Source organism: Colias philodice, chromosome 2, assembly GCF_061535455.1.
Source record: "Colias philodice isolate Cphi_HAF_F1 chromosome 2, ilColPhil1 Martin Lab GWU primary, whole genome shotgun sequence".
Taxonomy (NCBI): domain Eukaryota; kingdom Metazoa; phylum Arthropoda; class Insecta; order Lepidoptera; family Pieridae; genus Colias; species Colias philodice.
The window spans coordinates 2,527,597-2,543,714 of record NC_143087.1 but is presented as its reverse complement, the minus strand read 5'-3'; the positions used below and the strand labels follow the sequence as shown (position 1 = coordinate 2,543,714).

The 16,118-nt window shown below is 34.4% G+C and overlaps 4 protein-coding genes across 4 annotated transcripts in view; 2 read left to right on the top strand and 2 right to left on the bottom strand.

Moving 5' to 3' along the window:
* The window catches only part of LOC149490199 (uncharacterized), a 245,421-nt gene that overhangs the window by 96,865 nt on the left and 132,438 nt on the right, over positions 1-16,118 (bottom strand). The gene's annotated exons all lie outside the window — the stretch shown is intronic.
* Positions 677-1,547, bottom strand: LOC149490209 (larval cuticle protein A2B-like). The gene is made up of 2 exons (XM_089710672.1): positions 1,492-1,547; positions 677-1,308 (listed from the first exon to the last, which is right to left on the bottom strand). Exons 1-2 carry the CDS (start codon positions 1,501-1,503, stop codon positions 748-750), a joined length of 573 nt encoding a protein of 190 aa, XP_089566798.1. The 5' UTR covers positions 1,504-1,547; the 3' UTR covers positions 677-747.
* LOC149490208 (uncharacterized) lies at positions 3,836-5,407 on the top strand. The gene is made up of 2 exons (XM_089710663.1): positions 3,836-3,912; positions 4,680-5,407. Exons 1-2 carry the CDS (start codon positions 3,901-3,903, stop codon positions 5,235-5,237), a joined length of 570 nt encoding a protein of 189 aa, XP_089566789.1. The 5' UTR covers positions 3,836-3,900; the 3' UTR covers positions 5,238-5,407.
* On the top strand, positions 9,978-11,138 carry LOC149490207 (uncharacterized). The gene is made up of 2 exons (XM_089710653.1): positions 9,978-10,087; positions 10,249-11,138. Exons 1-2 carry the CDS (start codon positions 10,076-10,078, stop codon positions 11,032-11,034), a joined length of 798 nt encoding a protein of 265 aa, XP_089566779.1. The 5' UTR covers positions 9,978-10,075; the 3' UTR covers positions 11,035-11,138.

Sequence of the window (16,118 nt, the reverse complement as noted above, 5' to 3'; positions counted from 1 at the left end):
ATTTCTTTTATTTCTTGTATTTACAACATTTTATTTTGTTATCATTATTATTAAACAATATAATATAATTAAATTATTAAATTATTTATTATCATTATCTCTTTCGCTTATAACTTACTTTCAAAATCTTTGAATCTAGACAAAAAATCGAATATAATTTTTAATCTTAATATTCAAAATAATTTAATAGATACTATATGAGTGATGTTATCATTTTTAGAGATGCTATGTAGAAGAAAGAGCTTTCCGCTCTTACACTTGCTTAAACATATTGCACAGTTTCTTTTGGTTTAAAAATGAGAAGGTAAGGATTATATTGTGTTAAAAGTTTATTATAAGACACAAATACTATTAGTTTTTATAAAAATGTAACTTTTATGTAAAGCAAAAAATTTAATATCATAGTTTTAATTTCAGCTTAATTAAATTTAATTAATCATCATGTTGTTTTTAATAATAGCTAATAGCACATTTATAACAATAGATTTTAATTAATTCCCTTATGTAAACCCGATTAAAAATAAATCACACGACATATTTAATGACCTGTTTTCTTCTCAGGTAATATTAAAGTATCGTTTTACTCATTGTTAAATGAACTTAACTTGTACCTACTAGATAATATTAATAAGATAGTGGAGATGTTTTGTCGTCAGGATACAAAGAAAAAAATATGTAATATAAACAAAATTGTTTATTTCAACTTAAATAAATCACAGGTATCTTTTCATTCTTTGGGTCAAAATCCTAATAGGCCAGTCCATGGGCGCCATAGCCGTAGCCATGACCAAGGGTGGAGTATGCAGCGTTGTAGGCGACGGGAGCAGCGGCGTAAGAGTAGGAGTTGTAGGCCAAGGGGGAAGCGTGGGCGGAGTACGCTACGGGAGCAGCGTGTGCGTATGCTACGGGAGCAGCGCGGACGTAAGAAACGGGAGCGGCGTGGGCACCGTACGCGTAGGTGTTAGCGCCGTACGCGTAGGAGTTTGCGACAACGGGAGCGGAGTAGGTGAGGTGAGCGGCGGCAACGGGAGCGGCTACCACGGCAGAGTGGGCGACCAGAGCGGGGTCCTTGCGCACAACAGCGTTGAAGCCGTTGTGGGCGTCAGCAGCGTAGTCCACCGTCCGCCGGGTACCGTCAGACTCAAGCAGGGAATATTGGCCGACCACGTTGTCACCAACGCGGGTCTCGTGCTGGCTCTTGACATCACCGGTGTGGGGGTCAGAGACTCCATAGGAGAAACTGTTGTAGTTGCCTCCGTGGATGGCGCTGCATTGCGCAACGGCAACGAATAAAGCGAAAACTGCGACCTGCAATGAAAAAAAAAATTATTGACCTGAATAAAAAGCACTCTATTTAACTTTTTTACCAATTAAATACTATATTGGCACTTTAGAATTGCTGATCACTAATTAGCCTTTACAACAATTAATTAAAATTTCTAATTTAACTTATACTAAGTACTTATTATATAGCCATAATATTTAAAGTACCTTGGAGAACATTTTTGTCTAGTGATAAGAAACAACTGATGCATATGATTTACGCGTACCACCTTATATAGTGATAATTTTATAAGCACATATAATACGCAATCAGAATTAAGTAGGAACTTGTGAAAGAGTTAACAGTGACCTACGTTCACACACATTCCTTTGTTTAATAATTCATACGTCATGACATATTATATTATTACGAATTGTTTTTACGAATTAAGGTTTATTACGTAGAATACGTGTGCAAAATATATAAATTTTAAATATTTAGTTTACTATTGCTGCAATTGTTATAAATTTGAACGCTTGCGAAAAAGTACAAAAAAAAATTCTTGTTGAAAAAAAAAATTTTGTAATTTTTTATTAAAGTTATACTATGTGCTATCTCTTACTTATTTGATATTTCCTACAACCAGTCTAAAATTGTATGTTATCATTGATAATTAAATTCTTGTGTACGATCATGAATATGTATCGATAAGAGAAAAGATTAATTGTTGTTTGCTGTTGTTAATAACGGATAAACAAGAAAAAGTTTAACTGATTTTTTTCTTGCACCAATAGAAAGCTCAAGCGTGCCTGAGTAACATACGATTTCTTTTGCAGTTTTTATCTTAGCTTACAATTTAAGCGGAGGGCGACACTTATATAGAATCTGTTTAGATTTTAATCATTCCAGTCGTAATTGAAACATCATCTAAATCAGTTCAGCAGTCATTGATTAACAAATACCTACGCAAATATTACAATATTATAATATTTTGCACCATGAAAATCAACATCAAAATTATCAAGAAAATTTTAATCATCATGAATTTTAAACTAGAAACAAATTATATGTATTAAGTGTTAAACAAGTACAACAAAGTAAAGCATAATTTTTATCGAATAATCAAACTAGCCAATTAAAAACCGGTACTCGATCTGATACGATCTTGCATTTTTAAACCGGTGTTTTCTTTTAATTTCTTAATTTGTTCATGATTTTCGCTTTAAACATTATTAAATCAAGGTTTAGGTAAAATTGAATATTATCTAATTTATGTTAAACAAATACATAATACTACACATGTAGTCCTTCCAGAACTTTGAGGTTTTTACCTAAAATATACAAAGGCATAATAATAAAATCAATCGCAATTTTTTAAATTAGTGAGAGGAAGATAATTTATAATTTATTTTTTTGTAATTAGAAATTAATAACTATATTCTTTTAATAAGTTATATTATCTTTTGAGCACAATTTCGCTTTAAACAATTTAAACCAAATATTTTCTTTTAAATATTTCTTTAGTTTACCTATGTCCCTATTAGGCCATTTAAAGATTTTTCTGGTTTCAATTTTGTTATGATGAGCATTAAACATTAAATTATTTATTATTTTTATTCATATATTATATAACTAATATGATAAATGATAGTTGAACAAGTGTTAAAATAATGTATACGTATCTCTTTGAAGTGACCATTTACATAATTTAGTAATTGTGTGTATTATATTTGCTTTGTCATGAATATTTTTCAACAGTTTGAATTTTATGATAAAGCCGATAATAAAAATATTTATATTAATGTAATACTATAAATAGAACTTAAGAAAATTGTTCGCGGGGCCCAAATCTCAATATAAATGATATTCTAAGAAGCAATGTCATAATACTTTAAACTTTTGTGAAATAGAAAATATCAAAATGCATTATGAAGTATATTATCTAAGCTTTATGATTTTAACATTAATATAATTATTGCTTTAATAAGTCATTGGTACAATGGTAACAACAGTTATGACTATAATGATGTAAATAGATGATCATAAACTTATGATAATAATTGAATTAATGCATATTTTCGTATTTTCATGCACAATTGAATGTCTTCAAAAACATTATATTTCAGTCACGTAAGTTGTAAGTCGAAAGTTCTGTTCTTGTCTCTGCCAGCAATCTTTTAATATTATACATGTTTAGAAAAACTAAAATTATAGCTTATGGAATAACAATATTAGTAATAATACCTAGTAATAGATAGGTAGAATACCCAGATATAACTTCAAGAAGTGTTTCTTAGTGAATCTGTAACTTAATGTTTTAATATTGATATTTAAAGCTTCAATAGTTTAAAAACTAAATAATAATGAGTAGATCCTAAGTAACTAATAGTAACAAATCACCAAATCCGCATCCTACAAGTTTTTTATAGCGTTACAGTGTGGAATAACAATAATATTTACCCTAACTATTCCATTCATACCATAAATAAACTAATTACACATGCGAGGCAAAGGAAAGTAGGTACGCATGAACTTCCTGCTCTGTTCCCCAAATTAAACCTTCGCGATAATATAAATAGTAATATCTTGGACTGCCAAATCAGTTGCAGTCAGAAGTCGAGCAAAACACACGTACAATGGCCTCTAAGGTAATTGTTATATTTATATTACACATTCGCGAGTCGCGACCTTTGTTAAAACTATTGCGTCAAAGTTTCTCACAACTTTGTTTCCATATTAAGAATATACTTTTAAAGCCTTTTTAGGGTTCCGTAGCCAAAATGGCAAAAACGGAACCCTTATAGTTTCGTCATGTCCGTCTGTCCGTCTGTCCGTCTGTCCGTCTGTCACAGCCGATTTACTCGGAAACTATAAGTACTACAGTGATGAAATTTGATGGGAATATGTGTTGTATGAACCGCTACAAAAATATGACACTAAATAGTAAAAAAAAGAATTGGGGGTGGGGCCCCCCATACATGTAACTGAGGGATGAAATTTTTTTTTTCGATGTACATACCCGTGTGGGGTATCAATGGAAAGGTCTTTTAAAATGATATAAAGTTTTCTAAAAAACATTTTTCTTAAAGTGAACGGTTTTTGAGATATCAGCTCTCAAAGTCGTAAAAAGTATGTCCCCCCCCCTCTATTTTTATAACTACGGGGTATAAAATTCTAAAAAAAATAGAGGTGATGCATGCTAATTAACTCTTTCAACGATTTTTGGTTTGATCAAAGTATCTCTTATAGTTTTTGAGATAGGTTGATTTAACTGTAATTTATTATATTTGCTGCTACGGAACCCTTTGTGCGCGAGCCCGACTCGCACTTGGCCGGTTTTATTATTTTTTAAATTCAATTTCGTAATAGGGTCACAATTTTCATATTCTATTAACCCAACTATTTTTAATTTCAGTTTGTCGTCCTTGCCCTCTTGGTGGTTGCCGCCCAAGGCAGCGCCATCCACGGAGCTAACTACAACAGCTTCTCGTATGGAGTCTCTGACCCCCACACCGGTGACGTCAAGAGCCAGCACGAGACCCGCGTCGGTGACAACGTGGTCGGCCAATACTCCCTGCTCGAGTCTGATGGTACCCGGCGGACGGTGGACTACGCTGCTGACGCCCACAACGGCTTCAACGCTGTCGTGCGCAAGGACCCAGCTCTGGTCGCCCACTCTGCCGTGGTAGCCGCTCCCGTTGCCGCTGCTCACCTCACCTACTCCGCTCCCGTTGTCGCAAACTCCTACGGGTACGGCGCCAACACCTACGCGTACGGCGCCCACGCTGCTCCCGTGTCTTACGTCCGCGCCGCTCCCGTAGCGTACGCTCACGCTGCTCCCGTCGCGTACTCCGCCCACGCTTCCCCCTTGGCCTACAACTCTTACTCTTACGCCGCTGCTCCAGTCGCCTACAACGCATACTCCACCCTTGGTCATGGCTACGGCTATGGCGCCCATGGACTCGCCTATTAGAATTTTGACCCAAAGAATGATAAGATGGTGCCCATGGTTACGGAGCCTGGTGATTATTAAACCCATCTGTGATTTTAGCTAACTAATTAAACTGTAATGTTACACATTGTTGTTCCCACAGTCATTTTTGTAAATATGCAGAATTTATAAATATAGATATTTATACCGAATCTAACATTTCATTTAAAACCTTAGATAAAAAATAAATTATCTTATACACTTAGCCTTATGTGGCTAGCGTGTATTTATTATGAATATCTTTGCTCTATATACGGATTATTAATGGACTAATGATAATGACTTAACAATCCATACTAATATTATAAATGCGAAAGTAACTCTGTCTGTCTGTCTGTTACTCAATCACGCCTTAACTACTGAACCAATTTGCATGAAAATTGGTATAGGGATATTTTGATACCCGAGAAAGGACATAGGCTACTCTTTACCCGGAAATCCCACGGGAATGGGAACTATGCGGGTTTTTCTTTGACTGCGCGGGCGAAGCTGCGGGTGAAAAGCTAGTATTATAATAAAAAGTTGTCAAACGATGAGTCATTTCACACGTTCTGAAAAATGATATTGTTTCTCGAAACTTTAAAAGCTCTGTAGAATACCTTAGTAATATTGCGAAATACTCTAATAAGTATATGACTAAAACTACAAAGGCGTAATGAATTTGAATAGAGTAATAAATACATGAAACCTAGCCTACTTGAACTGAATTTGGTTCACTTCCTGCTTGACCGGTTCACTTACGAATTATTATTTAAATTCGTCCTTCAATACTCGCCATGTCTCCATTGGATTTATGACGACAAAAACATTCGATCGATTGATTATATTTTGACGTAGGATGAAGTTGTTTAACCTTTTTTTAATTGCTCTTAAATGCTATTACTTTGATATAGTTGCGATTGTTTGCGATATTACTAAACTATTTTTTTTTTTTGTAATTGATTATGTTTTATTGGGTTACACATTTTATTATTGAAACTAAACCAGTTTTTATAAAACTTGCACCGTTAAAATGTAAATCTAATATAATAAAAATCGACCCTTAGGGCCGAATTTTCAATGCTTGGTTAAAACTTATCCGTCCAATAAAGTATTACACGATAATATTGAAATGTCACCTTAACTGTCAAATATGTACGGACAATTCGAATACGTTTTTAAAATCGTTGTTTTATACATTATTCGACGAATAAGTTTTAACCAAGGATTGAAAAATCAGCCCTTAAAAAAGCAAATTAATCAGCAGGAATATTTCAATGACATTTCTACTGAAAACATTTAAAATTTCCACTCAAATAAAAAAAACATTGTCAAAACATTTTATTAAAAGTATAATTTATATATCTGAAATATGCTGGCGAATAAAAATATATAGACTTCGCAAAAAACTTAAATTTAGATAGACACCTATACCTATTTGCTTTTAAACACCTCAGAAAAAAAATTATATAGAGTACCTACTCTATCCTTGTGTGAGCTTACTCACACAAGGATAGAGCACACTACTTATAGTGAAATTTCAAAGGTCCATATTTTACGAGAATATTCCCATCCCTCCTAAAATATTCGACAATGAGAGATTTTTGCAAATAATTTTCTATATTGAATATCTTAAGGACTGTATACAATATGGATTATTACTGTAGCTTAATACCTATGTTTCAGGATAAATCTCATATCTCATATGTTGCTAAATGCTAATCAAACTTATGATTAAGCTCCTACGAAATTAACGATGGGTTGGCTGATAGCTGTAGATTATTAAACCCCTTTATCTAAATTTATCACATGGTGGATGTATTTAAGTAACCTAATAATCTTATATTATACTAGATTTCCGCCTGCGGCTTCGCCCGCGTTTGCAAAGGAAAACCCGCATAGTTCCCGTTCCCGTGGGATTTCCGGGATAAAAACTATCCTATGTGTTAATCCAAGTTACCCTCTATATGTGTGCTAAATTTCATTGTAATCAGTTCAGTAGTTTTTACGTGAAAGAGTAACAAACATCCATACATCCATACATCCATACATCCTTACAAACTTTCGCCTTTATAATATATATTAGACTAGCTTTCCGCCCGCGGCTCCGCCCGCGTTTTCAAAGAAAAACCCGTTCCTGTAGGATTTCCGGGATAAAACCTATCCTATGTCCTTTCTCGGTTATCAAAATATCTCTATACCAAATTTCATGCAAATTGGTTCAGTAGTTAAGGCGTGATTGAGTAACAGACAGACAGACAGAGTTACTTTCGCATTTATAATATTAGTATGGATTATCAGCTTTCGAATTCATTCTTTGATTTGAGAAAAAAAATTAAAAGCTTTCCTGATGACCTCCAGTACCTAACGTACTGTATTTTTTATTTTAATTGATCATGGTAATACACACTTCATTGAAAAAGTTGTTAAGTTGCTTAAGTATTTTTAACTTATCAGAATACCTATAAGCTCCATTAAGCATAAGAGATGCTTTTGAATAAGGTTTTAGTATATTATAATTTGCTTAGTTTTAGACAAAGCGGGTGAATCTGCGGGCCGAAAGCTCATATAAATACTATTCAATAAGGAAATGTATCTTTTTCGACCCCTGTGCGACATATTTTTTTTATTTTTTTTTATTCAAGATTAGGCAAGCATTTGACCATCGCTTCGCCTGATGGAAAGCGATAAGCATGGTCTAGGATGGAGCATGCTGACCTAATAGATGCCTATTCACTTTTCTTTTGAATAAGTCCAGATTATAATTATCAGGAAACACGCAGGCCGGAAGATTGACATTTTTCAGTATCACACGATTCGAATTCTAGTCGCATTCGTGGAATAATCTAACACAATCAAAAATATACATTTCAACCTCAATAGATGCATCTTTATTAATTCTTTATAAGAAAAAAAAGATGTGTGGCACTCGGGGACTGCCACGGTAAAGCTATTGCATAGCATGCCTTCAAGCCACACCTCCGTGCCCGTCGGAGTGGGGAGCGTGAGGTTTTTTCGTTACAGAATTTCTCGATTCGGTCCCCGCGCTCAAGGCCCGCGATAGAAGCTATGCAATAGCTTAATAATTACTTCGTAAATTCCGGAAGCATAACATCTCATGTCAAGATTGTTTCATGTTGACATAATTATACACTTCCTAAAGTAACAGACAAAGTTTGTATATGCTGTGGACGCACTAGCGTTAATATTTACATTTTTAACATAAACGTTCGCGGTGTAACATTGAATAAGATTATTATTGATAAAAATTTAAATGAACACTATGATGGAGCAGGATTAATGCTTGAAAGTTAAATAGAATGAATGAATGAATGAAAGATTTATTGTACACACCGAATTAAAGAATTAATAATAGTTATTCAGAATGAAAATAAATCAATTAGGTCAAATTATTTATTGTTTTTTAATCGAATATTCGTGTTGACATGACAACGTCTTATAATTCAACTATCGTCAGTAAACCAACTTTACAGACAACCAATATTTTTTTTATATAAAAAAGTGGCAAATCCCTGTAATTTTACCTTACAGGTATATAAATATAATATCAAATCAAATAAAATAAAAAATTACTAGTGTGTACACAGCATAATAAAAGCTTGGCGGCCTTGCGCCGAATCCCTTTATCGATAACTTCTTTCTTCGACACTTTAACATTATGCTTTAAATTATGTAAATACGCTGCAGTATAAATTTTATGTACTTTGTAAAAAATGTTTCCTTCGATTTTTTACTATATTAAATGTATGACGTAGGTATACATAAACGCATAAGATATTAGACAAAAATTAATATGCAGTTTAACAGTTTAACATAATCATAACAAAATGTTATGTTGGTTGTATTGATTATGGTTAGTGTATTGCAATTGTTACCTAGTATGCACCTTCATTTTTTTTGTTAAGCCCTACAAGAATCAAATCTTAAAAGATGTTTCATCATAGGAAAATTAATCAAAAACGTTGTCCTTCTTCAATCACAGTCGGATAAAAATGGATTTTGTCAGTACAAGAACAAGGAACAAAATAATAGGATAAAATATGAATACAATATCAAATGTAACCGAAATAATATTAGCATACAAGCCTTAATAATTTAACCAAACAGCGGTCATTATTATGTCTCCACACGACACCGTACGTGAGATGGTAGCAAATAGATAGCTAATAATAAAAATCCTTAATCCTTATACAGCAATAACAATTTTGGTTTACAATCGTATCTAAATCTTTCTTACAAAATGTCGTGTCTCGCCCAAGCATTAAGCACACTTTATTTCGCGGTAACTCGCCTGTAAACTCATAAAAACCTGCGCAAAATGGTCCATAAATTTGCTAAATTTGTAGTAGGGACAATCCAATGAATTGCAGAAATGCTTTCTCACAACTCACAAGACCTTTATATTTCATCTGTTGCATACAATAAAAAACATTACGCTGAAATGGTATACATATATCGCCACCATTAGCCCATAGTATTGACTCAAATTGGACATCTGAGCTCAAAAATTTAATTATTCCCAACGCAAACAAAAACTTGAACCCATAAATTGTCAACAGCAAGACTGCTATAGCAAACATCAATCATGAGTGAATTCCACGGGAAAGGCACGTTAATTGATACAAATTATTCATTTCTTTGTACTTTCCAGATCAGAGGACGGCCTTGCGTTTCCGGATACATCGTACATTACCATGTACTTGTGCATGTGGTTTAAAATATCAAAAGACCACGCACTAGCCACGCCCGCGACTCCTTATAAAAGCTCCAACTTAGAATCATCAGTATTCACTTGACAAGATTCTCTTGAACAAGCAGCAATGGCAGCTAAGGTGTGTGACAACTATTTAAATTATATCTCGCAAATTATTCTACATCTCATTGATAGTCGATTCATTAAACGGCATAAAGTGAACTCGTTATTTGTGTCAGTGCTAACCTCGGATTTATTCCAGAATTTCGATAATAATGTAAGTCTTTATTTTGTTTTCAGGTTGTAGTTCTTACCGCTCTGGTGGCTCTGGCCCATGCCTCAGTGGTACCAGTAGCGAAAGTAGACACCGACTACACAAGCTTCGCATACGATGTGGCGGACCCCTACACTGGTGACTTCAAGAGCCAAGTGGAGACCCGTTCTGGAGGCGTTGTTCAAGGCCAATACTCCCTGCTCGACGCTGACGGTACCAAGCGCACCGTTGACTACAGTGCTGATGATGTGAACGGTTTCAACGCGGTTGTACGCAAGGACCCCGCAGTGATTGCGTCTGTTGCTGCTGCTCCCGCTGTCGTTGCTCCCGCCGTTGCTCCCGCTGTTGTTGCCGCCCGCACATACGCTGCACCTGTCGTTGCCAGCGCTCCCGTAGTAGCGTCCGCCCCAGCCGTAGTTGCGTCAGCTCCCGCCGTTGTTGCCACCAAGGCTGTTGCCGCCCCTACTTTCTACGCAGCATCAGCTCCGTCTCTAGTAGCAACTAGCTCATTCGCCACTCCTTCATATTACGCTGCCGCTCCCGCATACTCGTATGCCTCATCTGCTCCAGTTGTTGCTCGCACGTACGCCGCATCTGCCCCAGTATTCAGTACGTACGCTGCGTCTGTTCCAGCTGTCTCTCATTCTTCTTCTTATTCTTCATCTGGCCCAGTGTTCACCACCTCTTACGCCGGTACCCCTGTGATTGCCCGTTCCTACGCAGCCCCCGCTCTTTACAGCACTGGTCACTCTGTCTTTGCCCCTAGCGCGTACGCCCGGTATGCTTCCCCATACTACTCAACTTACTGGTAAACTGTAACTTGAAGGCTATTTAATAAACCAAATGTACCGACGTGTTATATGTAAATAGATTATTGTACATATGCATATAAATAAATTTAAATGTTAAAGATAAACTGTGTTTTTTTAACCCACTGCCACAAAATAAATATACATAATAATTCAATACACATTCGCATTTATTGAAAGAGATATAATTATAGCGTTATTAAATCTAGATCTTTCTGAGCTATTATGAATGTAAATACATATTATATGTAGTAATAAAGTTCGTGTAATATTGGCAAAGTACTGCGAGTAATTAAATAAGTTTTGGTGGTTTTACAATGTAGCAGCACCCTAGAAGTGTGTTAATATAATATTTACATAATTCCTTAACGTCGAATTATAGGAATAGAATTGCCCATTTTTACAACAATTTGACGTCACTATTGATCGCATAAAAATATGTCGGGTTTTCCTTCCGGACGCTATACCTCCAGAACGCACGAAACGATTTCCACGGTTTTGCATTCGTTGGAAAGGTCTCGGGCTCCGTGAGGTTTATATAGCTTTATATATAGCAAAGAAAAGGTGTCTCTGGTGGCGAAACGGAGTTCGCCCGGTTTGCTAGTGTCATCTAATAATTTCGCTAAATAAGTACGGTCTATGTTTCTAATTTATATTGCTCTTGGAAATAAGCACTAGGTTTTCATTAAATTCATAAGGCGTATAAACAGATAAAATATAATATGGTCTTGTATTTTCAATTCATAAAAATTTATTCTGTTAAATGATAATTTAGAATTTTTTGGTTTAGAATACTACGTAGATTCTATTAAGTTTAGGTACCTAATAGACTTATGAAGAGCCATTTCTCGACTTTATTATTTATTGTTATTTTCGTGTATCCAGGCAGTCGTTGTCTATACAGTCTACATAATAATACTATACTAAATTTTGTTATCGAGATTCTTTATAGTGAGAACGACAAATTCATCTAGGTATATAAAGATCCTTGTATGTTAATGCCATAAAAGAATGATAATTAAAGAACATCAAAAACTTTTTTTATAACTAAAATCTGTGACTATTTTTATTCAATTAAAAAAGCGTGTGAGTTGTGACAGAACCACCAGATACCAAAATCGTCGCCTGACTCCATGACGTGACAGTATTGCCATGACGTGAATTGAAATTTTACTCTCAACGCACCTAAAGACGTTTCACGTCAAAAGGATAATAATGAAAATATTATGATTATACCTGTGGATTATACTTTGATTTCATTAACTATAACGACAAAGTATAATATACAATGTTTACAAATAAAGAATGCGAAAATGCGTAACCAATAGATATAAAACGCCCGCAAAAAGTATCAACAGTGATATTTAAAAGGACAACTGGTTTATCTAAATGATTCATAAAATCATTTCCTAAGACCTTCACCGTTTCCTTCGACACTTGCTAATATATTCCTTTATATATTATGGTTATATCAATTACATAATGAATATTTATAAAAATTATTCTTAGTTCAAAGCACGAGAACGCCGCGAAAAGTTTTTATTTTTCCCATATTTTTCTTAAAATAGGTTCTCCGGGGAACAAGGAAGGTTCGAATGGAGATAGATATAATGAAAAAAAAAACTGACTAACAAAATATTTAAATGACAAGCTTAATACCAATAAATAATAGAAAACTGGACACAGCACACAGCAATCGAATTTATTCTATTCTCTCAGTTATAAAACTGAACTCTAGAATGGCGGGATCACGGATGGCCGAATTGGTCAGGGTTCGAATCCCGCCTCGTGATCGAATTTTTTATATTCTTTAAAAATGTATAGCAATAAACTAAATTAGGATCAGGATAATTACTGATAAAAATGTGTAAAACTGACAAAACAGGGCACAGACACAGCCCGGGCGAGCAGCTAGTTACATATGTACATATATACATTTCACGTGTAACAGATTTGCGTAGGTACAGCATACAGTATGACTAACTGTCCGTAAAGGGAAATGTCCTATCTAAAAGACTAACTATCTATCCAGTCATTCTTGGTGACTAGATACGGAATACATCAAAACAATAATCCACTCCTACATTATAGACTACAAGCCCGCATATGAAAAAAATATGGGTCAAATGAACCACCACGGGACATATCTAGTACGAAAGAAGAGCAAAAAATAATAAGATTCATCACTATGCCGTCACTTGTAAGCTGTCCAACTGAGTGCAGATGAGAATTGAAAAGTACAGGTAGACTCGGTAAATTTTGGTCATATATTTTTGTACGGCATTCTTAACCATCGATAGATCCATTAAAAATAATAAGAAACCGCTCAGTGCCGTACAAAAATGTTGGTCCACCAAGTCGGAATTTTTATTTAATTTCCGAGAGTTACCGGGGGTAAATTTGGTCATTTGACCATGTACGGCATCTGTGTCATACTATTGCTATACTGCTTTTAATCCATTATTCCGCAACGCCGTACAAAAATCATGGGGACAAGGGGAAAAAATCGAGAGTTGTAATCCTCTCTCTTTCCCCACTCCAGGGGGTCATTTGACACAACACGAAATAAATTTATTTTTAAAGTATTTTATGCATAGATAATATTTTTTCATGTGCCGTACATTTTCGTTGGTTCAAAGGGGAAAAATCTGAAAAAGAAAAAATCCATATAACGAAATGTTTGCTTTATATTTTGATAATAAAATATAAATATACATTAATATTAAGAAGCTCGAGGTGGTTAATTATCACCTTGGAAAGTCGGAGTCAAGTGGAATGGACTCCGTTAAATTGATGAACTAATAAAAAAGCTATGAACGAAAAGATGTGAATTATATGCAATCAGCCCATGAATACAGGTAAAGTCACAAGCAAATGCTAGTAATATATACATATTCAAAATGTACAAGTAAAGCGCTTTCAAATGATACCAAACACGGCATATTTATCTTAACTTTATTTTTTTACTCTGTATGTTTTGTCCGCTAGAGGGCGCCACATTAGATTTTGTGAAACCCCATATAGCCTTTAGCTAGCTGGTCGCTGGTTATCCAGTGAACAATTCAGACGCTTCTAATGATATGTCATTTGTCGAATTCTGATAAGTAGTTTAGAAGTTACGAGGGAATAAATGAACATACATACATGACCTGTCAAAACCATAACCCTCCTTTTGCTTTGCCGTAGTTGGGTAAAAATATGTTAATGCCGTACTGTATCAAATGGCCATAAAGCACCCTTAAAATTGTAGCTTTCGTCGCTTTCATCAGCCTAAAAGATGTGGTCTGCACAAAAATGTACGGCATCGTTTTTTCCTAATTTATCTATGTTTATACTATTTAAAACAACGAATAAAGTGTAGAAAACTATTATATTTCATTAATCTACGATGTTTAAACTTTAACAAAATTTCTGGTTTTGCATTTCTCTATAACTTTTTTTAGAACGGTTTCTTTTGAACGGCAATACTATACAACAATTGAATTTTACAATATCATGTTAAAAAAAAAGTTCCCGTACAGGGTCAAATGACCTTACAGCTCTTTATATCAAGAATTCGATGAAATTAAGATGATTATTGGTATACATTTAAAAGAACAATTATTTTTTGACGGCATTGCTTTTAATAGTACTTTTGAGTGCTAGATAATGTTTTGGAACCGAAGCCGTACTTAGTCAAATGACCCCCTGGAGTGGGGAAAGAGAGGGGATTGCAACTCTCGATTTTTTCCCCTTGTCCCCATGATTTTTGTACGGCGTTGCGGAATAATGGATTAAAAGCAGTATAGCAATAGTATGACACAGATGCCGTACATGGTCAAATGACCAAATTTACCCCCGGTAACTCTCGGAAATTAAATAAAAATTCCGACTTGGTGGACCAACATTTTTGTACGGCACTGAGCGGTTTCTTATTATTTTCAATGGATCTATCGATGGTTAAGAATGCCGTACAAAAATATATGACCAAAATTTACCGAGTCTACCTGTACTTTTCAATTCTCATCTGCACTCAGTTGGACAGCTTACAAGTGACGGCATAGTGATGAATCTTATTATTTTTTGCTCTTCTTTCGTTCTAGATATGACCCCTGGTGGTTCATTTGACCCATATTTTTTTCATATGCGGGCTTGTAGTCTATTACATATAAATGGAGCATTTATTATAATGAACTCTTATAACCTTTTATACTTTTTGAAATGTAGCGTTTTCACGTGACTCCGCCTGTTTTTTTGTTTTAATTAAACTTATTTTAATCAACTAATAAATATTATGATTTTTTTGGTGCTACTGCATGTAAATTCAAATTATAAAGCCTCAAAAATTTCTCCCGTATTTATATACTAAATCTATATATATATCTATATTAAAAATAGGTACCTACAATAAATAAGCCTTTTAAAATTTTCTTTTGCCGTTTGTACTTAGTTAAATCGTATTTTTTTTCCATTTATCTATCATGGAAAAGCTTCCAATCACATTTTGCATTCGGAAAACCAAGTTGTGCAAGGTCATATTAATAATATTATTTTTAAACTAGCGGTCCGCCCCGGCTTCGCCCGTGGTACATAATATTTACGTTTTCTCCACATAAAAACCATCCTCGTACTTCAAGGAATATAATAAAAAAAGAATTATCGAAATCGGTTCAGCCGTTCTCGAGTTATGCGCTTACCAACACATTTTGCGATTCATTTTTATATATAAGATTATAAAAATTAGTTTTAAATAATAAGTAGGTACTTTATTTTAATCGAAACATTAAAACATATACCAAAACCTTAACCCTTAACCCTTCATTACTTACATTCCCATAGAATAGTAAAAAACGATTCTAAAAGTTGTGCTAATTATAGAATACACTACAAAAATAAACATACACCTAAAATGAAAGACCTATTTTTAGCACGTGACTGTTTATAATCCATTTTATTAAGAGAAATTATAATAAGATTCACATAAATTTACATCGACTTTGCATACATTATTGCTTTTTAATAAAGGCTCGGAATGAAAAAGGCGTGTGATCTATCAACCATAAATAACGTCTGCTAACATTGATCAAATAATTATTAAATGTTTATGA